Source organism: Mandrillus leucophaeus, unplaced genomic scaffold, assembly GCF_000951045.1.
Source record: "Mandrillus leucophaeus isolate KB7577 unplaced genomic scaffold, Mleu.le_1.0 Scaffold125, whole genome shotgun sequence".
In the NCBI taxonomy this organism is placed as follows: Eukaryota; Metazoa; Chordata; class Mammalia; order Primates; family Cercopithecidae; genus Mandrillus; species Mandrillus leucophaeus.
In genome coordinates, this window is record NW_012100876.1 from 736,154 (window position 1) to 757,206 (window position 21,053).

A 21,053-nucleotide genomic window follows, 5' to 3' on the forward strand; every position below is an offset into this window, starting at 1 on the left:
TGGTCTCGATCTCCTGACCTCGTGATCCGCCCGTCTCGGCCTCCCAAAGTGCTGGGATTACAGGCTTGAGCCACCGCGCCCGGCCTACCTTCATCTTTTTACAGACAGGGAAACCAAAGCTCAGAAAAGTAATTTGCCCATGATCACAATGGCTGGTCAAGAGCAGAGCTGGGATTTGAATCCAGACCAGCATATACTCAGAGTCTGTCCATTGAACCCTTTCCCTCATTTCAAATATGTTCCCTCAGTAGAAGAGCTCAAGGAAATTTTAGGCTTGAAGGAGACTTAGAGCTCATTTTACAGACACAGCTCTGCCAATTGGGATGTGGGAGAGAGACAAGCTCTAATGAGCACCAATCACAGGATATAACTCTCTTAGAGTTTTGAAATCTATGTCCAAGAAAAATAGGGTCTGAACCAGCCAAGAGGGCTGGGGAACTCTTCACCTGAGAGGGCTTCAGAGAGAAGTAGAGGTCTTCTGCGGTGTTGGTGCTGAGGTTCTGGACCAAAGCCTTCAAGAAAGTCATGTTCACCTTCTCCGTCAAACCTTCCTTCACCAGATGGGCCTCGAAGTTTAGCCAGTATCTGCAAAGGGCCAGGGATGAGGGGAGGGTAAGATCCTGCAGACTGAGTTACTCACTCGTCAGGCTCTTGGGGTGGGAGGGCCGACCCAAACTCTCAAAGTGAAAACCCTGGAATCAGGGCAGGAGGAAGGAAAGTGGCTTGGGGGCCGTCCAGGCTGCTCCTGCAGGATTCCCGCTAGGCATCCCTCTGAGTATTTTATGTGTTTGTCTTTTTTTGTGCATGTGGTAAAGTGCACATAGCGTAAAATTTACCATTTTAACCATTTTAAAGTGTCCAATTCAATGACATTAAGTAAGTCACAATGTTGTGCAACCGTCACACTATCTAGTTCCAGAACATTTCGTCACCCCAAAGGAAACGCATACCCATGAAACTCTCCCTTCCCCCTTCCCCCGGCCTCTGCGATCACTCATCTGCTTTCTGTCTCTGAGTTTGCCTATTCCAGATAGCTCACGCAAATGGAATCATACCACATGCAGCCTTTTGTTTCTGACTTCTTTCACTCAGAATAATGTTTTCAGGGTTCATCTATGTTGTAGCGTGCATCAGTATTCCATTTTATTTTTGAGATGAAGTCACACTGTGTCGCCTAGGCTGGAGTGTAGTACCGCAATCTTAGCTCACTGCAACCTCCGCCTCCCGGGTTCAAGTGATTCTGCTGCCTCAGCCTCCCGAGTAGCTGGGATTACAGGCATGAGCCACCATACCCAGCTAATTTTTTGTATTTTTAGTAGAGAAACATGGGGTTTCACCATGTTGACCAGACTGGTCTCGATCTCCTGACCTCAAGCAATCCGCCCACCTCAGCTCCCCAAAGTGCTGGAATTACAGGCATGAACCACTGCACCTGGCCCTATTTCTTTTTTTAAATTATTTTTAGTAGAGTTGGTGTCTCACTCTGTTGCCCAGGCTGGTCTTGAACTCCTGGCCTCAAGTGATCTTCCTGCCTCAGCCTCCCAAAGTACTGGGATGACTTTGGGCATGAGCCACCGTGCCTGGCCCCTGTATTTTATTTCTTTGTATGGGTGAATACTATTTCATTGTATGGGGAGATCACATTTTGATTATGCCTTCATCCATTGAGGGACATTTGGGTATTTTCCTCTCTCTCTCTTTTTTTTTTTTTTTTTGGCTACTGTGAAAAAATGCTGCTACAAACATTCATGTACTAGCTGCTTCTGCTTCTTCTTCTTCTTCCTCTTCCTCTTCTTCCTCCTCCTCCTCTTCTTTCTTCTTCTTCTCTTTTTTTTTTTTTTTTTTTGAGATGGAGACTCTCACTCTGTTGCCCAGGCTGGAATGCAGTGGAGAGATCTCGGGTCACTGCAGTCCTCACCTCCTGGATTCAAGCAATTCTCCCACCTCAGCCTCCCGAGTAGCTGGGATTACAGGCGTCTGCCACCATGCCTGGCTAATTTTGTTGTATTTTCAGTAGAGATGGGGTTTCACCATGTTGGCCAGGCTGGTCTCAAACTCCTGACCTCAAGTGATCTGCTCCCCTCAGCCTCCCAAAGTGCTAGGATTACATGCGTGAGCCGCCGTACCTGTCTCATGTATGAGTTTTTGTTTGGAGACTTGTTTTAAATTCTTTTGGGTATATACCTTGGCAGCACAAAGAGGAGCCTCTGAACAGCTCTAGAGTGCTAAGAAGCTACTGGATCAGCTGCAGGTGAGAATGGAAGCATTTTCAGGCCACCGAAATAACATGATCCAATGAGATGGCTGTCCTAACACCAAGCCTGAGAGCACAGGGATTTTACTCATTCCTTTAACACATATTCATTAAGTACTAATACAAGCCACATGCTTTTCTAGGTATCCCGGAAGAGTTATGGGCAGCTTTGATTAAGAGTGGGAGAAGGAAAGAGAGGCAGAGATATTTTTGGAGATGTCTCCTAAAGATGTTGTGTTCTAAACCCCTTCATCTCCCTCACCCCCACATCTAACCAATCTCTTGTCTTATTGAGTCTACATCATATCATCTCCCCCTTCCATCTCTCCTTTCCAAGTACACAATGCCAATTGCTGCTGGTGGTGCTGGCTGGGCCCTCACTCCCACCCAGAGCCCTGGTCATGTCTTCCTGCATCACCACCCCTGTAGCTGTCCCTGAAGCCTGAGCGATCTTTCCAAAATGCAGAGTTGACTATACTCTACCTGCGCTTAAAATACGTCATTGCCCTGCCACACCCCTGCCATTGGTATAGCTTACACAACCCTTCACACCTTAGTCTCTGCTTTTATTTCCAGTCCTATCTCCCACCCATCGCATCTGCCCATTGTCTCTTCCATCCCCACGCAGTTTACATTGTTACAGTTCAAAGCATTGTAGTTATCCCCCATTACTCTCAAGTTCTGTTGCCTGTATCCCCACCATTGCTTAGATCCAACTGGAAAACTCCTATGCACCCTTCAAAGCCCTTTCCAGGTTTCCTCCTCTGTGAAGCCTTGGCCAACTTCCCTCCTCCAGGCTAACCTGGCACCTTGTTTGCCCTTCTGTATACACTCTGGAGTCATCATTATTTGGGTCTGTGTCAGTCCTTCCACAACTCCCAAGGGCCAGGATAGGAGTGGATTCATCTCTAAATCCCCTAGATCAGTAGGGACCCCAACTGCCAGAATGGGGGTGTTGGGTCAGGGGGACTGCAGTGTCAAATAAGGTGGAAGGGTCAGATGGCAGCAGCATTTTCTGGGGCCATGGGGTCAGATGGCCCCATCCCTTCCTGATAGGCCCCCTTCTAGCAGCTTCAAATTCCGCTTCCAGCTCAGAGGGCCCCCTCACCTCTGCAAGTTTTCCACATTGCAGGAGTTGCTGCCCGACTGGTTGCACTTGGTGAAGCACGAAGCCTTGTCATTCAAGTTGAGGATGTCGTACTTGTCTATGTTGTTTCTCCCCAGGCAGGTGTTTCTTGGCTGTTCGGTGGTATTTTCCTGACCTGAGGAAGGAATGCAGAGAGTGTGAATGGGCTGGATGAAGATGGGCAACAAGGACGAGGATGGGGGAAAGGAGCTGAGGCTCCAGAGTCTGGTGGTTGGGCTGGAATTCCAGCTCCATACATCACACTAATGGTGCACTTGAGCAGGATGCAGACCGTCTCTGGGGCTGTTTCCAAGATAAAAGCAAATACCCCCATCTCCCAGGGCTGGTAGGATGCTTTGGAAAAAGCATGTACAAAAGGCTTGGCACGTGGCTTTGCAGATACAAGGTTTAATATGTTTGTGCTATTACTCCTTTACCCCACGGAGTCTGCCTGGCTTTTTAGTTATTCCACATCAGACCTTCCAAAGCCCTTGTAACTATGGCCTCCTGGTCAAACTCTTGGATGTATTCTGTCTTGGTTTGCCTCATTCTCCCACATTCACACTACAACCCTCACAGCTACTTCCTGGGACAGATAGAAAATACACCAAACCAAGGCCCCTGAAGCAAAATGACTTGAGAAAGGTTACTAGGTAGTTGGAGGCTGCTCCAGGACTAAAGACCAGCTTTTGTGACTTTTAGTTCAGTTCCCTTTCACCTAATACAGGGCAGGAAGTGGAAGCTTTGGGTCATCTACTAGCTGTATGTCCTGAGGCAACTTAAACTCTCTGAAGCTCAATCTTTTGCCAGCAAAATGGAGCTAATAATACGTTCCTTGCCAGTTTTGGGAGGGATTGGAGATAAAGGACATAGCTCATTGTAGGTGTTCAAAGAGTTTACCACCTTTAACGGTTTATTGCACAGCCTTCTAGAAATTTTGCAGAAGGTATGCATATGCAAGTATTTATAAGTACATCTTTTTTTAATTAAAAAATTTTTAATTGATTAGAGAGGGTTCTCACTATGTTGCCCAGGCTGGTCTCAAACTCCCGGCCTTAAGCGATCCTCCTGCCTTGGCTGCCCAAAGTGCTGGGATTACAGGTGTGAGCCACCGCGCCCTGCCAATACATCATTTTTAAAATTTACACAAATAAGTTCACTTAACAATATATCTTTTTTTTTTCTTTTGAGACAGAGTCTTGCTCTGTCATCCAGGCTGGAGTGCAATAGCATGATCATAGCTCACTGCAGTCTAGACCTCCCAGGCTCAATTGATCCTCCAACCTCAGCCTCCCAGGTAGCTGGGGCTACAGGCACATGCCACCATGCCTGGCTAGTTTTTTATTTTTTAATGTTGTTTATTTTTATTTTTTGTAGAGACAGGGTTTTGCTGTGTTGCCCAGGCTGATCTCAAACCCCTAGGCTCAAGCGATCCGCTCATCCTGGCCTCCCAAAGTGCTGGAATTTATAGGCATGAGCCACCACGCTTGGACTAGCAATATATCTTGAAGAACTTTTCACCTCATTCTTTATATAGTTGCAAACTATTCCATTACATGGGCACTTGCAACACTTTTTTTAACCAGTCCCCTCTTGGTGGACGTTGTTTTTCACAATCTGCCATAAAAATTCTTGAGTGTGCATCTTTCAGCTTATGTTGAGAACGCATAGAAAACATTCCTATCATAGGACTTTCTGTATCTAACTGTATGTGCTTTAAAACACTGCCAGGAAGGCTGGGCCCGGTGACTCACGCCTGTACTCCCAGTACTTTGGGAGGCAGAGGCGGGCAAATCATGAGGTCAGGAGTTTGAGACCAGCCAGCTTGGCCAACATGGGGAAGCCCTACTGAACATACAAAAATTAGCTGGACGTGGTGGTGGGTGCCTCTAATCTCAGCTATTCAGAAGGCTGAGGCAGAAGAATTGCTTCAACCTGGGAGGCGGAGGTTGCAGTGAGCCGAGATCGCACCACTGCACTCCAGCTTGGACGACAAAGAGAGACTCTGTCTCAAAAAAAACAAAAACAAAAACAAAAAAAAAAACCAACAACAAAAAAAATTCCTATTATAGGACTTTCTGGATGTGCTTTAAAAAACTGCCGGGTATTATTGAATTTCCCTCCAGAAAATGGTGTACCTATTTATACTCTCACTCAAAGTAGGTAAGAGTGACTATTTATCCACATGCCTATTATTCTATAGTTTACTAAACTTTTGAATTTTTGCCCGTCTGAGAGATGACATTGAATCTTATTTTCATTTAAGGAGTTTGAGCATCTACCTGTGTATTTGTGGCCACTTATATGTCTTTTACTCTGAATTGCTTTGTTGTATCCTTCTCCCATTGAGGACAGGAAGTGGGTCTTGGCTCTATGTCGTCACTTTTCGGATTGCCCCCCAGGGACTGTTAGGAGAGATCCCTCTGCAATGGGTGGTGCTGCGGGGTGAGGCGGGCAGCGGTTCATTTGTTTTCCATTTTTTATTTCCCTCTCTGCTTTTTGATTTTTAAAAACTCATGTCCAGTATTACTGTCACATTTTTTTTAAAAACTGTTCATTTTTAATCATTAAGACAAAAAAATACATGATAAAAATAATGGCTGAATAAAGAGTAACAGCAGAGTAAAAAAAATAACATTTTAGAGTGGATTTTGTAATAATGGACTCTATATGTGATAATTTGTTTTAGATAGCTTATAAAGGAACTGTAAATTTCTGTTAGTTTACAAAGATATTTATGATGCGTTGTTTAATAGGAAATGAAAATGATAGATGGGCATGCATGTAATATGATCCATATTTGCTTTTTTTTTTTTTTTTTGAGACGGAGTCTTGCTCTGTCGCCCAGGCTGGAGTACAGTGGCGCGATCTCGGCTCACTGCAAGCTCCGCCACCCGGGTTCACGCCATTCTCCTGCCTCAGCCTCCCGAGTAGCTGGGACTAGAGGCGCCCGCCACCGTGCCCGGCTAATATTTTGTATTTTTAGTAGAGACGGGGTTTCACCGTGTTAGCCAGGATGGTCTCGATCTCCTGACCTCATGATCCGCCTGTCTCGGCATGTTTGCTTTTTAAATAAAGGGGAGAAGAGGGAGAAGAGGAGGAAGACAGAAACAGGGAGAGGGAAGAAGAGAAGAGAGGGGAGGAGGGAATGGGAGGGGAAGGAAGAGGACGGGAGAGAACATCGTCAGCTTGAGGGCAGGCGCCATCCTCTGCCATCCCAGCCCTGCTCTCATGAATGAGCGCAGGTGCAGGCAGCCCCCTGGTGGGTGGCATCAGAGACTCCCTCCCGGATTGCCATGAATTTCAGTGCAGGCATGTAAGTGAAGCTCTTGGCAAGCACCCTACACAGACAGGATCGTTAAATATCTTTTCCGTGTTTATTCTTTGAAGACACTGCAAGCATTTCATGTAGACGAGGAGACGCTGTGTTAGGCCTGTGGGTGGGATAACGCTCCCCTCCTCTCCGGACCCTCTGCGCTCCAGAGCTTGGCCTCCATGGGCTGCCTCATTGGGAGGTCAGCAAATGGGGAGTGGACTGGAGATCAGAGGGCAGGAGGAGGGCACGGTGGGCAGTCACCCCCACCCCGCATGGCTCCTTCAGCCCCTGCTGGCTCACCACGAGCAAACCACCGCCATTTCCCTCCTGCAGCCACAGTCTGGCTCCAGAAGCCCAGGGGTCCACTCCCTCCTGGGCCCTTTAGACCTCACGGTGCTGAAGGCCGCCTCAGGTGCCAGCCTGCCCAGCAACCACCCTCCTTGCTCCCCGTGCTCTGCCTGCACCTTTGTCACGTGTCCCTTCATGCCAGCCCCTCCATGGCATCCACCCCGCTCAGTCCTAACAGCTGGGCCTCACATGCGAGTCCCCACCACACTATGTCACTCCTGCAGACTGTCAGCCTTTTGAGGGCAGGGGCCAAGTGGTACCAGTAGGAGCAGAGGGCACCATCGCTGCTTCCTGAATGAATGAATGAATGAATGGGCAAATGGATGAATGGAGACTAACACATCACTGTCCACACAGGAAGTGTGTAGACCTTCCCGTGTGTAGACCTCTCAAAGCTCCTCACTCGATCAAATGGCTGCTGTTCTGCCCCAACCAGAGTGCCCACATCACCATGGGGGAAACAGCATCGCCTGGAGGAGCCTTGAAGACCCAACCAGCGATGACAACTGGGGCCTGAGGATGCCCACGAGCCCTGGTCACAGCTGCCATCGGTGGCTCCGTTCATCCCTCCATCAAGGGCTGCCCAGTGACCTGCTCTGTACCAGGACCTCCTGGGGCCACTAGGAGGACAGTGCTACCATCTCCCACCCTTTTTTGAGCCAGGGACTGATTCACTCCATTGAATCTCCCAATGGTTGAAGAGAAGACGGTTCTCTGAAGCCCAAAGCAGTTGATCTGTGTGGCCAAAGTCATGCGACCACATGCTGGACACACAGGGAGATGGACATGCAGGCCCCTCACTGAGTCAGGAGCAAAACGAGAGCGGCCCGCAAGGCCCCGAGACAGGAGTACTGAGGAGGGAGCACTAACGGGGAAGCACCTCCCTCTGTCTGAGAGGGTTGCTAAGACACCACAGAGGCCAAGAAGGGTAAATGGAGCCGGCTAGGTGGGCAAGGGGTAGGGGGACAACTTTCCTGGGAGAGAGGCCAGCGAAGGCAAGGCCTGGGCACTTCCACGGCCTCTGGAGACGCACCACGTGTTTGTGTGTGAGAGAGGAGAGTGATGGGGAGGAGTGTGGATCCTGGCTCAGGCCACTGAGGACCAAGGGATCGTGGCTGAGACTGGGAGAGGGAGCCGGTGTGGGGTGACATGTACAGGAGGAGAGGGCCAGAAGAACGAGGTGACAGACTTTCCTGGCCTCAGCTTTCAGAGTGTCCGAATACTGTCCCCAGGATCCCACAAGCCAGTTGGAGAATTGCCTGCCCAGGGCCGACCCCTGTCCCAGAGTCAGGGCTGTCAGGAGACACAGCCCAGGTCGGGGAGTCAGGGAGCACCCTCCGACCTCCCCTATCTCCAGGGCACAGTGGAGCAACAAAGGGAACCTGAGACCAGTCCTGAGCAAAGTTTAGTGGAAGGAAAGGACTGACCCAAAGGGACAGGGCTAGAGGAGGTGCTGAGGCGGCCACAGGGGGTCTCGGAGGACACGTCCCAGACATTCCAACTCCTCACCCTCTCTAGTCCCTGCGTCTGTCCCTGGATCCCTCCCTCAGCAGGGCAGGGTTGGCCCAGCATGGCAGGAGGGGATGAGGAGCCAGCCACTCACCTGAGGTCAGGAGCAGGAGAAGCAGGAGCAGGGATCCCAGACCCCTGGGCGTCGCCATCCTTGGCCAGCCTTGCGCACGCCACCAGAGCCCTGCAGCTGTCTGGCCCTCTGGCCCCAGGCTCTGCCGAGCTGGCCTGCCCCCACTCTGCAGCCCCACCGCTCTGGCTTCCTGTCTCACCCTTCCTGCTCAATGGCCCCATCAGTTGAGTTGTGAAAGGTTAGCGTGGGGAACTGGGTAGTGCTCCCAGTCTCACCACAGCCTAGGTCTACCTGCAAAGGGAGCTGCTGAGCCCACCCAGGTATGTGCCCCAGGGCCCCACTGGGGTAGATCTATGGGGCTAGAGGCTGGGTGGCCACACAGGCCTGGCTCAGAGCAGACCCCTGGGAACTGTGATGAGCACAGGCTTTGGAGTCAGACGCATGTACTCAGACCCCTCCTCTCACAAGCCGGGAGCCTCTCTGAGCCTCAGTTTCCTCCTCCATAAAGTGAAGATGGCAATGGGGCTGCCTCCTAAGGCTGTGTCAGGGTTTGATGAGACCTGCAAGAGGCTGGGCACAGAGCCTGGCTCTGGGCATGAGGACAAAGACCCCAATGGAGCCTGTGGCTTGAACCAGGGTGGAAGGCGTGGGAGGAGAGCAGGAGCTGACCCTGTGGCCTGAGCCTCCCCCACCAGCCTGGATAACAGGACAGTCCCACAGGCAGGGGAGCGGGAAGACAGGAGTGCGGCCACGGGAGCTGGTCAGGTCTGGACTGACATCCGTCCTGGCCACTTCCTGGCTGGGTGACCTTGCATGCACTGTCTGTCACCCTGAGCCCCGGGAGGTGTGTGATGAACTCACGGATAACTCAGGCGGAGCCGCTCAGCCAGTGGATGTGGCCATGACATCGCCTCTGATCATCAGAGCTGTGAAATTGTTGTCTTCACACCCCAGCTGGTCACTGATCGGGTGCAGGGGCGGGTGGCAAACACGCCTGGGCTTCAGCCTAAAGGAATTGGGGCTCCAGCCACTCGGGCTTCAACTCTGGAGGCCCCACAGATGCACTGTGGATGAGGTCATGGCCACTTGGAGATTGGAAGGTGAAGGGCATCCCACCAAGGTGTGTGGTTGCTGGCATCCCCCTCTGGCCCACAGGGCTGGCACTAGCCCTACTTAGCCTTGGGATCGAACTGGGGAGCCACTCGGCCCCCGCTGGCCTCCATTTCCCCTTCCTCCCTCTCAGTGTCTCCTGCTGAGCCCTCTGGGTCTGGGAAGCGGTGGGGAGGGGATGTCAGGGTCACTGATGGGGTGGAAGCAGGTGGGAATTCAGCATGGAGCAGCAGGTCAGAGTCCAGGGCTTCCTGAGCCCCAAAACCTTCCCCTGCAGGGAGGGCTGCAAAGGCAGATAAATGGCTGGGCCTGCCACTGCTCCACACCCAGCCAGCCTTCTCCGGGAAGACCTGCGGACCTGCCTTCCAGCCGCAGGTGAGGGTGAGGTGGGGCAGTGGACTTGGATGTGCCGGGCCATCCTGGCGCCTGGGACCTCAGAGAGGCTCACAGGTACACGTGCGTGAAGAAGGGCCTGGTGGTGAGCAGAGTGGAACTCCGAGCACCCAGCCCACTTGGGAATGCAGGCTCAGGGCACCTGCGGGGAGGGCAGGGGAAGGTCAGGCAGGGCTGGAAGGAGGGCCACCTTTTCCTATGACCCCTTCCCTGAAAGGCCCCATGGGGACCAAGGACTAGCCTGGAGCCACTCACAGAACCCTGAGACCCCCCCCGCCAATCCCAGGGCCAACAAAACCGTAGTGTCCCTTCCTGCCACCTCCTGCCCCGGCTTCTCCCAATGGCTCCAGTGGGCGGGGCCTCAAGTCCTCCAGCCAGACCCAGCCAGCATTCAGCCCTCGGCTACTCCAATCCATTTCCCAGGTTAAAGGGATGTTTCCAGATGCAGGCCTGGCCACGTGCTGGCAGAAAGGGCGGCCCCGCTGTCCAAAGCCCCATAGCCCAGGAAAGTGCATGATAAGAACCATCAGGGTGAAAGGATCAGCACGGAGCTGTTGGTGCCCCATCCAGGGCCTATGAGAAGCGGGAGAATTGCGGAGGAAGGGGGCTGGGTCCTTTCCCTCCCTTCTGGAGGATGGGGGAGTTGCCTCAACCTCCGACCCAGGACCTAGCCCAGCCATGGGGCTCTGAGAGACACCCTCATGGAGACCTAGAGGCCTATAAGGAGGGAAGCTGGCTCTGATCCCCCTGGGCTGCCCAGTCCGGACACTGGGGTAGGGGAGGCTTGGGAAGGTTTGGCCTCTGTCCTTTGGAGCTGGGGGCATAAGAGGAGCCCCCCTGCCACCTGCAGAAAGGTGGGGACAGAGGTCAGTGGAGCGAGTGGAGGGAGGGTTGGGAGAGCCACAGGGCACACTGATTCTTGGTCCCTGCAGGTCCCAAAATCCCACATTCACACCCCTCAGAGGGCATTGGCAGTCTAGGCCTGGCTGCCTCACACCCACCCTGTCCAATCCAAGACCCCGAGCCTCTTCCCCTGCTGGGCGTACCCCTAGAGTGGCCAGGGGAGGAGGGAGGAGCCTACAGAAGGGAGAGAGTGGGCTGTGGGCCTTGGGGAAAACTTTGGCTGCACTGAACACAGTGGCAATGATCCATTGCGACTGCCCTCACCACAGGGAAGATGGGAACCTGTGTGATCTGCCTAACCTGGGCCTTAGGAGGGGGAGGAGAGATTGATTTGGTGGAACAACAAGGTTAAAGGCAGGGATGGGAGAGAAGTCCGGTGATTTAATTATTGCAGCCCACCTGCTGCAGAGTGGTCAGTAAACTGGTTGCATAAATCCCAGGACCAGGCAGCTTTTGACGGTAATCTCTTTGGCCAGATGATGTTTTGGATTCGCCAAAATCAGGGGATTTCAAACCACATTCTGGATTTCCCATTTCTCATAAAAGGCAGGTGATCTGGCTACATGGGCCCTCATCCCTGCAATGCAGTGACCAGCTGGAGCTGATGAGCAGCCACCCCCTCAGCACAGGGTTGGGAATCTCCAGTTCACCACAGACCCCACCACTCCCCATTGCCTCCCCAGCACAGACACCAAGTTGACATTTATCTTCCCCTTTGCCCTGGTTTCCAGCAGTCGATTTTTTATTTATTTATTTATTTATTTTCCCCCCACACAGCCCTCTTCTCTCTTTCATGTTTCCTGATTGGCCTCAAGGTATTTGCATCAGTGACTCTTTTAATAGAAGCTTGGTAAAAAGCTCAGAAGAAAATGACCCAAAACGCTTACGCCAGTTTGCTAGGTGATAACAACAACTGATTTTTATTTTTCTCGATTCTCTCTACAGTTTCCAAATTCTCTACAATGAACATGTACTTCTTTTCAATATCAAAAGACAAAAGAATTGGTACGTAAAAAGAACATCCTTCCCATCTTGAAGGTCAAGATTAAACGCTGACTCCTGCAGGAAGTCTTCCAGGATTCCCAGCCAGGAATGATGGCTCCCTGTCCCCGTGCCTGTAGCTCCAGGAGCTCTTGCTTCATGCACGCCTCACATACCAGACTGAGGGGTGGCAGGGGGAGTGTCCAGGTCGGTCATCTGTGTCCCTGCCACCTAGCACAGGCCAGCGATCAACCCGTGTGTGTTTGCTGGACAGAATTAACCATGATGGGCGGCTGAGGGTGCCTGGAGCTATTTGCAGGGACTTGGAGAGGATCCCTTAGGAGTGTCAGGCTCTAGGCCAGTGTCACCAGAGGAGGTCAGTCTCAGTCCTTGGAGTGCTGGGATGGAAACCAGATGGGACTGGCATGGTCCACAGTTCTTGCCACAAGAGGGCTTCAGAAGAGGCTGAGGGCCCCTCTCAGGCATGTGCTTGGTCAGGGTGAGCAAGGGCAATGCAGCTCATACAAAGGCTCAGATGGACAGATGGACCTAGCCCAGCCCAGGCATCGGTCCTGAGCCTGGGTTGGGGCAGGCCAAGGCTTGTGCAGTAGACAAACATTTACAGCAGATACCAGGCAGCTCCTAGAAACCACTCCCTGACACATAGCATTGGAATCGGGGACCCCAAGCTGTGAATGAAGGAGCAAGGAGGCCCTGGGAGAGGAGGAGAACCCCAGGGAAGATGGAGGGAGGACTGGGAGGCTAAGGGAGGGAGGGGGCCTAGGCTCAGAGGTAGGCGAGCTGCGGCTGTGCTCCTGGCAAAGGGCCTCTCCTCCGCCAGGGCTCCGGCCCTGAAGGTCTGCCCTGGGCCCCATTCGCCCTGGGTGTCACCTGAGGTTAAAATGACAGAGGATGCAGAGCACCCTCAGGGTGACCACGAGAGACAGAGCAACTGGAGCCATGTTTCTGTCCTAGGCAGGGGCACAGGATTAAGGATGTGCCAGACCCTCAAGATCCAAGGCCTGGCCCCCCAGCAACAAGGGCTGGACCCAGGGGTTGTAAGGAGAGACCAGGCCTCCACCCGGGTTAGGACAGATGTGAGGACAGTCCCCTAGCCAGCATGGCGGTGCGCTTCTGGGCCCTGTGGGAGCTGAGTGAGAGCCGAGTAGTCCCCAAGGCCAATTCAAAAACCCAGCCCGGGAGTCTGTCCATCACGGCAACAGCCCATCTCTCATGGTCGTTGGGCCTTCCCAAGTGTCTGGCTGACTGGCCTGGGGCTGGGCCTGGCTCGGGGGCCACAGTCAGTGTGCAGTGAGGCCGCATCTGTGCTTCCTCACACAGGCAGGTGGGCTGGAGGCCTAGATGCGGCTGGATGAGGTGCTGCCCGTGCTGATGGGGAGCCTGGCGCTGTCTGAGTTGCTCTTCAGAGGGGAGGGGCCACCCCGAGCCTGTAGCCGCATGGACCAGTACCAGAGGAAGATGAGGAAGCCTGCGGGCAGCGAGGGCACGGGGTCAGCAGGTGGGGGAGCCCTGCCCTACCCGTCCTCCTCCCTCCCCAGCCACTGTGACTCGGGTCTGCCCCACCTCCCCACCAGTGTTTGCCCAGCACGTGCTGTCGGGCACCCATGGGACCCAGCGAGCACCTCCTACGAGCCAGGCACTACGCTAAGTCCCCGTGTGGCCTCTCACTGTCACAAGCTTCCTGCAGGCCCGTCCTATTCATCACTATTCTCTTTTGTAAACAAAGAAACTGAGGCCCAGGAGGCCCAGGTAAGGGGATGTGGCTGAGCCAGGGCTCAAACCGTGGTGAACAGGCTCTGGAGCCCACTCACTTAAGCACTGTGTGATTTTGCACCCCGTAAATTAACCGCACTATGATGTATTCACAGCTCGGTAAATGTCTGTGTGAATGTACGCGCCTCACTTACAGTCCTGAGTTCCCTCATCTCATAGGCAGGAAAGAAGGCTTGAATGTTAAATAACCAAAATTTTGGTAACATCTCCCCACCACCAACTCCCAGCTCCCATTCTAGGGTGACCTTATATGGGAGGCTGGCCTTGTACCCCATGTGAGCCCCTGGGCCTGGCCATAAACTCCCTCCCATTCTGCACGGCCAGGAACAGAGGGGTGTGCATGCCTGTGTGTGCACCTGAACGTACACACATAGATATAAGAACAGGAATGGACCCTGTTGGTATCAAGCCAGGGCCCTCACAACCCCGCCCCGGGATCCCATCCCTCTGCCCCGACCTGCTGCCCTCTGGCCACGCTCTCCCTCACTGTCCTTCCTACACACAACTGGTTCCAACCTCAGGATCTTCGCTCTTGCCTCTCCCTCTGCCTGGAACTTCCTTCCCCTAGACCAGGCCTCCTGAGTCAGTCACATGCACATGACCCCATAGGCATTTGTGAAAATGCAGATTCTGATGCAGCAGGGCCTGGGTGGCCCAGAGGCCGCATTTCCAACAAGCTCCCAACGATGCTGCTGCTGCTGGTCGTGGACCACCCTGGAGTAGGGAGGCCCCCCATCTCTCCATGGCGAGATCCTTCTCTTGTCTTCACACATCTCCTATCCAGAGAGGCCTCCCTGGCCACCCTTCTTAGGGGGTCCCCCACCCCAGTCCAGGCTCTGTGCAGCACGTCCTCATGACGACATCCCTACTATCTGGGACCACCTTTGATGGCTACATGCTTGTCTGCTGACGCTCAGTCTTTCCCACTAGAGCTGAGCTCCATGAGAACAGGGCCCACACCCAACCAGCTCAGCCACAGCCCTGTGGCTTTGCACAGGGCCTGCACATAGTAGGTGCTCAATAAAGACTTGTTGACCATGGCCTGAATGTCCCCATTTTATGAATGGGATGACTGAGGCCCAGAGAAGGGAAGCCTTCAGGTTCCCTGGGTGATCTCTTCCCTGCCCTGTGCTCCATGTGTAGGCACCCTGCCTGGGCCAAAGGACGGGTCTTCTCCTTACCTTGGAAGGAGGTGATGATGCTGAAAAGGTAGAGGACGACCAGCTGGAAGGTTCCAGAAGCAAAGGAGAAGAAGATCAAGGCCCAGGGTAGGCCAAGGACCAGGCTGAGGCCCAGCAGCGTCAGCACATGCGACCACTTTTGGGTGTGGGGGCGCAGTCGCAGGATCTGCACCACCATGGTGCCTAGCATGGCCATGTTGAACAGAAACACTAGGCTGAAGAGGCCCAGATTGGTGATGTAGCTGACCAGGGAGTCCCGGATCCAGCACCTGTGGGCAAGGGCAGGAGGGCTCAGTGTGCAGCCAGCAGGGGCAGCATTTCCTGGGCTGTGGTTGTCATGTTTGTTTTCAGGATTATCCACTGTTTACAGCAAATACTGCTTGTTTTCTATTTACAGTGTTGATGTAATTTTAAAAATACATTTAAGTTAACCAGTCAGATTGTTTAAAGGAAAATATCAAGTAAGTAATAATACAGATAGTACAAAAGTGAGGCAGAAATCACTGGGTCACAATGTGAAGAGTTGAAAATTTCAAAACCACTGAGCCAATGGGAAGGATTCCTTCCCAGCCTGGAGCTCGGGAACCCTGGCTTCCAGGCTGGGTTCAGGGGATCCACAGGCAGGGCCACTGCCAGCCTGGGTGAATCGGGTGAGTGGAGAAGGACTGGACTTCAACCACACTCATCTCCTGCCTTTGAACAGCACGCCAGCCCTCAGTGTGGCCAAGAGTGGATCTCTCCCCTCCCTGAGACTCCGTCTTCCCACCTGCCTGGGGAGACGGAGAGGTGCTGCTGAGGAATGTGTTGAGGCTCATCTGCTCCAACCCATACCCACATTCATGCATGAGGAAACCGAGGCTCAGAGAAGGGCCAGGGCCTGCGCAAAGTCACCTCGTGAGTGAGTGGTGGATCCAGGCCTTTTCTCACCCTCCATGACTCAGACCAGTTCTCTGGTCACTGCCAGGCCAATTCCTTGAGGAGACTGGAACCCAGGTGTCTCCTGGCCAGCATGACCTGGGCCCGGCCTGCACTCTGGCCTCTGCACCCAGAGATCCACCTTCCTGCCCCCATTGCACACAGCCACTCACATGGAAGGGTAGATGGTGCTCTCTGGAGTCCTATGCACAGCCAGGATGATGGGGCCATAGTTGTCCACATCCACCAGGGCCACCAGCGTCACCAGAAAGATGGGGAAGCCTGAGGGTGGCAATGCATGTTGCTCCACTTCCCGCTCTCTGAGGCCTGCCCCTTCCCTGCTGGCCTCAGGGGGTCTGGAGGGCGAGGGCCCCTCTGAAGTGTGGGCTCCCGAAGCCAACACAGCCCCATCTGGTGGTGAAGTTCCCCCAAGCTTGGACCCTCCCCCTCACCTTTCCAGTTCGGGTTTCCTATAAGGGGAAGCCATCTCCTCCAACCTCAGCCCTGCCCTTCATTGCCCCGGGGGCCCCTGGGAGAAAGGCCTGTGGGTCTCTGCTGCAGGGCTGGATGTCACAGGGGAGATGGGAGGGGCAGAGAGTTTAGGAGGGACAGCAAGAGTTCTGCCATCAGGGGACGTCTGCACTGAGCCTTGACCTCGTCCATTAGGTGGAGATTGGAAGCTCCCTCGAGCGGGCTGCCCACCTCCAAACACAGTGTCCTCACACAGAGACGCCTCCAAACACAGGGTCCTCACACAGAGACGCCTCCAAACACAGTGTCCTCACACAGAGACACCTCCAAAGGAATTTCATGCAAATGGGGGAATGGACAAAGAAGGGGTCCAATGACAAACCCACGGGGAGCAGCAAGCTGGAGTCAGGGGCATGCAGAGGTTGGGGGTCTGTGCAACGTCCAAAAAGACTTGTGGCATCATGATCCCCTGGGCTGTAGGTCTGACAAAAGGGGGCTGAGCCACAGGTGAATTGAACAGTCATTGGCCACGAACAAAATGCCAAAGCCGCAGGGAATCTGTTACCCAAGGTCCAGGGGGATCCTGAGGCAGGGCCACTGCCAGCCTGAATTAATTAAATGAGTGGAGCGGGACTGGATTTCAGCCCTGCTGATCTCTGAACTGGGTGCCTTTGAGCAGTGCACAACCTGCACATTCACACACAGTGGCCCTGCTCATAAATCCCCTTTGCAATGCAGTGAGTGATGTGGAGAATTTGGAAGTGTTTCTTGGGGACAGGGCTCACCACTTCTTCCTAAAGGGGACCGTGACCCAGCCAAGGTGAAGGACACCTGAGGATGAGTGAAGGAGGCCGGGAGGGAAATCAGAGAGATAGGTGGAGAGGCAGAACCAGGTGCCTGGGTTTTACCAGAGCCAAGTGGGAGAGGCAGGTCTGAGGCACCCCCCATCCAACTTACCCCAGCCCATGGCGCTCAGCTTGAGCAGGTAGCCAGGGACGTAGGTGCCAAAGACCTCCACCACAAGTCGGTAGAGGTTGTAGCCCTCGAGGCCCATCCAGGAAAGGCAGGCGAGCAGGGAGAAGTGCAGGAAGATGGCGCTGGCTCGGCAGCCAGACTGGGAGCCCGTCAGGGCCACCGGCTCACTGAGCAGGAAGCTCACGTCCAGCAGGAAGACGGCCAGCAGTAGGTTCATGTGCACCTTGATGGTGTAGTCCCGAGGTTTCCTCCTGCACGGCAGGGGCACCCTGGTGGGCCAGTGTGGGAAGGTAGAGAGGGGAGTGTGCCCACATCTCCTCCAGGAAGCCTTCCCAGACTGCCCCCAAATCCGACACACACATGCAATCATACACGCCCCCTATCCTATTCCTGTGGCTGCAGCCAAGCTGTTCCCCACATCCCCCTGTGCACCTACTGTGTGCCCAGCACCCACAGACTCAGGCGCCATGTGCACGTTTAACAGAAGCCTCAGCCAGGCAGAGCGAGGAAGACAAATCAACCCCGATAATAAACCAGACACCCCCAAAGTCGGAGAATGCCAAACACTTTGGCATTTTCACCGTGTTGGAGAATCCATGCCGTCCACGTTCTGTGTCTGCCTGTCTGTCTGCACGACTATGCACCTGTGAGTCTGAGTGTGGGCTGCGCGCATCGGTCTGTCTGAGGTTTGCAAGTCAATGTGTGCACACCCCACCTCCCACCCCCACTCCAGGATTCTACATGGCCCTAGAGGGTGCCGCAGAACATGCAGGTCCCAGCATCACCACCCTGGAGTCCCACCCTGCCCTGCCCCTAACTCATGGCACCATCTTGAGCTGGTCCCTTCCCCTTGAGACTCTCAGTTTGCCCATCTGTGAAGTGGGAGAATGGTGCCCTCGTAGGGTCAGGTGAGAGTTACACTGACACAAAGCATCTGACACAGATAAGGTGCTCAGTTCCTAAGGGTTCCTGTGCTGTGTCCTTGGGCATGTTTGTGGGCAGTTGGGTGTTGAGGACTTCTGCCTCCACCCCCAGCCTTCCGCTGGGCCCATCTCATCACCCACCTGTCCTTCCTCATCACCATTACCTACTTAGTTCCCCGGGGACACAGCTGTGCGCACACATGACAGTCATATATGCACACACATGCTTGTGCCCACACATAAATACAGCTTCACCTTCCTCTCCTCCTTCCTCGTGACTGGGGACAGTGAGAACTGAGGGTGTCTCTTCTCTATCCAAAAGGGTTCAGCACTGAGGGCAAGTGAACCCCAATTTAGGCCAAGTCAAGCACTGACAATCTGACCTCTGCCACTTCCCCACTGCGTGACCTCAGGCAAGTCACTTACCCTCTCTGAGTGTTGCTTCATAGGGCTGTTGTGAGGAAGAACTGAGTTCACACATGTAAAACACTTAGAACAGTGCATGGCACGTGGGAAGTTGGACACACATGTTAAGAATGATCATTATCGCTTTGATATTATTCTGTCCACCCAGTGCTCCCACAAATCTGCTTATTCAAAGGCAGAAATGAAGATTCTTTCCTTTTTAAAACTTTTTGGTTTGCTTTCCTGTCTTACTCTAAGAAAGAAACAGATTCTTAGGTGGACTCCCTCAATTTTAAATGTTGACAATTAGCCGGGCGCAGTGACTCTTGCCTGTAATCCCAGCACTTCGGGGGGCTGAGGTGGGTAGATCACTTGAGGTCAGGAGTTTGAGACCAGCCTGAGCAACATAGTGAAACCCCATCTCTACTAAAAATACACAGGTTAGCCGGGCATGGTGGCGGGCACCGGTAGTCCCAACTACTCAGGAGGCTGAGGCAGGAGAATCACTTGAACCCGGGAGGCAGAGGTTGCAGTGAGCCAAGATGGTGCTACTGCACTCCAGCCTGGGTGACAGACAGAGCAAGGCTCTGTCTCACAAAAAATAAAATAAAATAAAAATAAATAAATAAATAAATAAATAAATAAATAAATAAATAAAATGTTGACAGTTAAAATTTGTAAATGCTATGTTATCCAAACACCACAGATCTGAGGAGGAGATATGGCCACTAGGGGTCAGCATGCTGTACCCGCCACAGCTCCCCTAACCCCACACACAGTTCCAGGTCATGCGGGTGGGCCACGACCAGAGGTGTGTGTGGTGCCCTGGCGGAGGTGTGTGCAATGGAGGGTCCCCTCCCCTGTCCCACCCCTTTCAGGCCTCACCTGGAGCAGAGGTAGGCGGCAATTGTGACGACGCAGGCCAGGGCAGAGACGACACATCCCACGTAGGAGAGAAGGCTCAGGTAGTGCTTGTGCACGGCATCCACCTCCACCGAGGAGACCTGGCCCCAGGAGACAGGTGAGGGCTGGCCTCCATGTCCCCCACCCAACCTGGAGGCTTGCCCTGCATGAGGGGCTAACCTGGGGCCCCTGGTGGGCCTCAGAAGCCTAAGAACCCCCTCTCCCAACTGAGCAGAATGTGGTCCCATGAATGCATTTTTCTGGAGTGGGGGCATCTTTCGATTTGACCACATTCTCAAGGGGCTTCCTGACCCACAGAGGCCAAGAACCTTTCATGAGAGAACCCCTATTCTGTCCTGGCACTGATGATTCTTCTACAACATTGAACATGGGAATAGGTTTCCTGTGAGGGAACGAGATTCCCACACCCAGGGGTGTTCAAGCCCTAGGTGGATACCCACAGGCAGAATCCTGCAGTCCTGGGAACGTGAATTCTGTGGTGTTGGGGGTACTAGAGGCCACCTCAGGGGCATCATTAGAAACACTCCTGGCCCCAGCACTGCCAAATCAGAACTCCAGGTGAGGGCCAGGAATCTGCATTTTAGCACACACCAAAATTTGGGAATAAAGAGCAGGGTCTGTACGAACCAGCTCTTTCACTGACTAGCTGGTGGCCATGGGTAAATTGCTTAACCTCTCTGAGCCTCCATTTCCTCACCTATAAAATGGGACAACAATAGAAGCTATGTTGGAGAGTTGTTATGAGGAATAAATGACTTAATATATGAAAAGTGCTTGCACAGAACAAGCACACGGCCTGGGGCGTGAGTGCAGGGCGGGAGCGGGGACCCTCACCATCAACACTGCAAAGTAGGTCAAGTGGTTGCAGAAGCAGGATGTTTGGGTTTCTCTCCTGACGGTCTCACACCCAGCACTGCTCCAACGCCCCGGGTTGCTCACTGAGGAGGGGACGGCATGGGGCTCCAATCAAGTCCAGTCCTCCAGGACCCCACTGTGCCCACCCCCAAAAGCACGACTGTGTCATTCTTCCGCCCGGCCTACTCATAGCCTGCCATTGCTCTCTCTTCAAAGTCCACCTTTCTCCAGGAAGCCCTCGGTGATTAACCCCACCTCCGCCACCCCCCAGGACTCCATTTCTCTTTCAGATACTTGTCCAGCCCTGAGACCCCTGCATACTCACATGTCGGGTCTTCAACCCAGAATACACATTGCAGAGTCACATTCTTCTGTAGGGACAAGAAAGAAGGAGAGTGGCTTCTGTTACACTCCCCCCTGCTTTACGGGCCAGGCAGAGGAAGCCTAGAACACAGTCAAGCCACCACCTGCCCCATTTGGACCTGACTGGCTGGAGCCCTCAATCAGGCAATCGTTTCATTATAAAGACAAATGAGTCTGGAGGGAGGGAGAGGAAAGGGCGATATGGCCGAGGGGCGCCTGTCCCCTCGATGGCTG

At 53.5% G+C, this 21,053-nt stretch overlaps 2 protein-coding genes across 13 annotated transcripts in view; both read right to left on the bottom strand.

Moving 5' to 3' along the window:
* The window catches only part of ADGRG3 (adhesion G protein-coupled receptor G3), a 23,090-nt gene extending 14,231 nt beyond the window's left edge, over positions 1–8,859 (bottom strand). The window contains exons 1-3 of the mRNA XM_011971820.1: positions 8,648–8,859; positions 3,363–3,516; positions 447–585 (exon numbers count right to left, since the gene is read on the bottom strand). Coding sequence (XP_011827210.1) covers positions 447–585; positions 3,363–3,516; positions 8,648–8,705 — 351 coding nt within the window. The 5' untranslated portion in view covers positions 8,706–8,859. The remainder of the gene's footprint in view (positions 1–446; positions 586–3,362; positions 3,517–8,647) is intronic.
* A 3,065-nt stretch (positions 8,860–11,924) lies between these two features.
* ADGRG1 (adhesion G protein-coupled receptor G1) overlaps positions 11,925–21,053 on the bottom strand; it is a 42,519-nt gene continuing 33,390 nt past the window's right edge. For 7 of the 12 annotated variants that reach the window (XM_011971828.1, XM_011971825.1, XM_011971824.1 and 4 more), the window contains 7 exons: positions 20,782–20,827; positions 20,436–20,539; positions 19,563–19,681; positions 17,332–17,600; positions 16,077–16,185; positions 14,989–15,257; positions 11,925–13,502 (listed from right to left, as the gene is read on the bottom strand). In XM_011971828.1, the coding sequence (XP_011827218.1) occupies positions 13,372–13,502; positions 14,989–15,257; positions 16,077–16,185; positions 17,332–17,600; positions 19,563–19,681; positions 20,436–20,539; positions 20,782–20,827 (1,047 nt within the window). In that variant the 3' untranslated portion in view covers positions 11,925–13,371. Of the gene's footprint in view, positions 13,503–14,988; positions 15,258–16,076; positions 16,186–17,331; positions 17,619–19,562; positions 19,682–20,435; positions 20,540–20,781; positions 20,828–21,053 lie in introns of all 12 variants that reach the window. The other 5 variants (XM_011971830.1, XM_011971831.1, XM_011971823.1 and 2 more) reach the window with 1 other exon arrangement.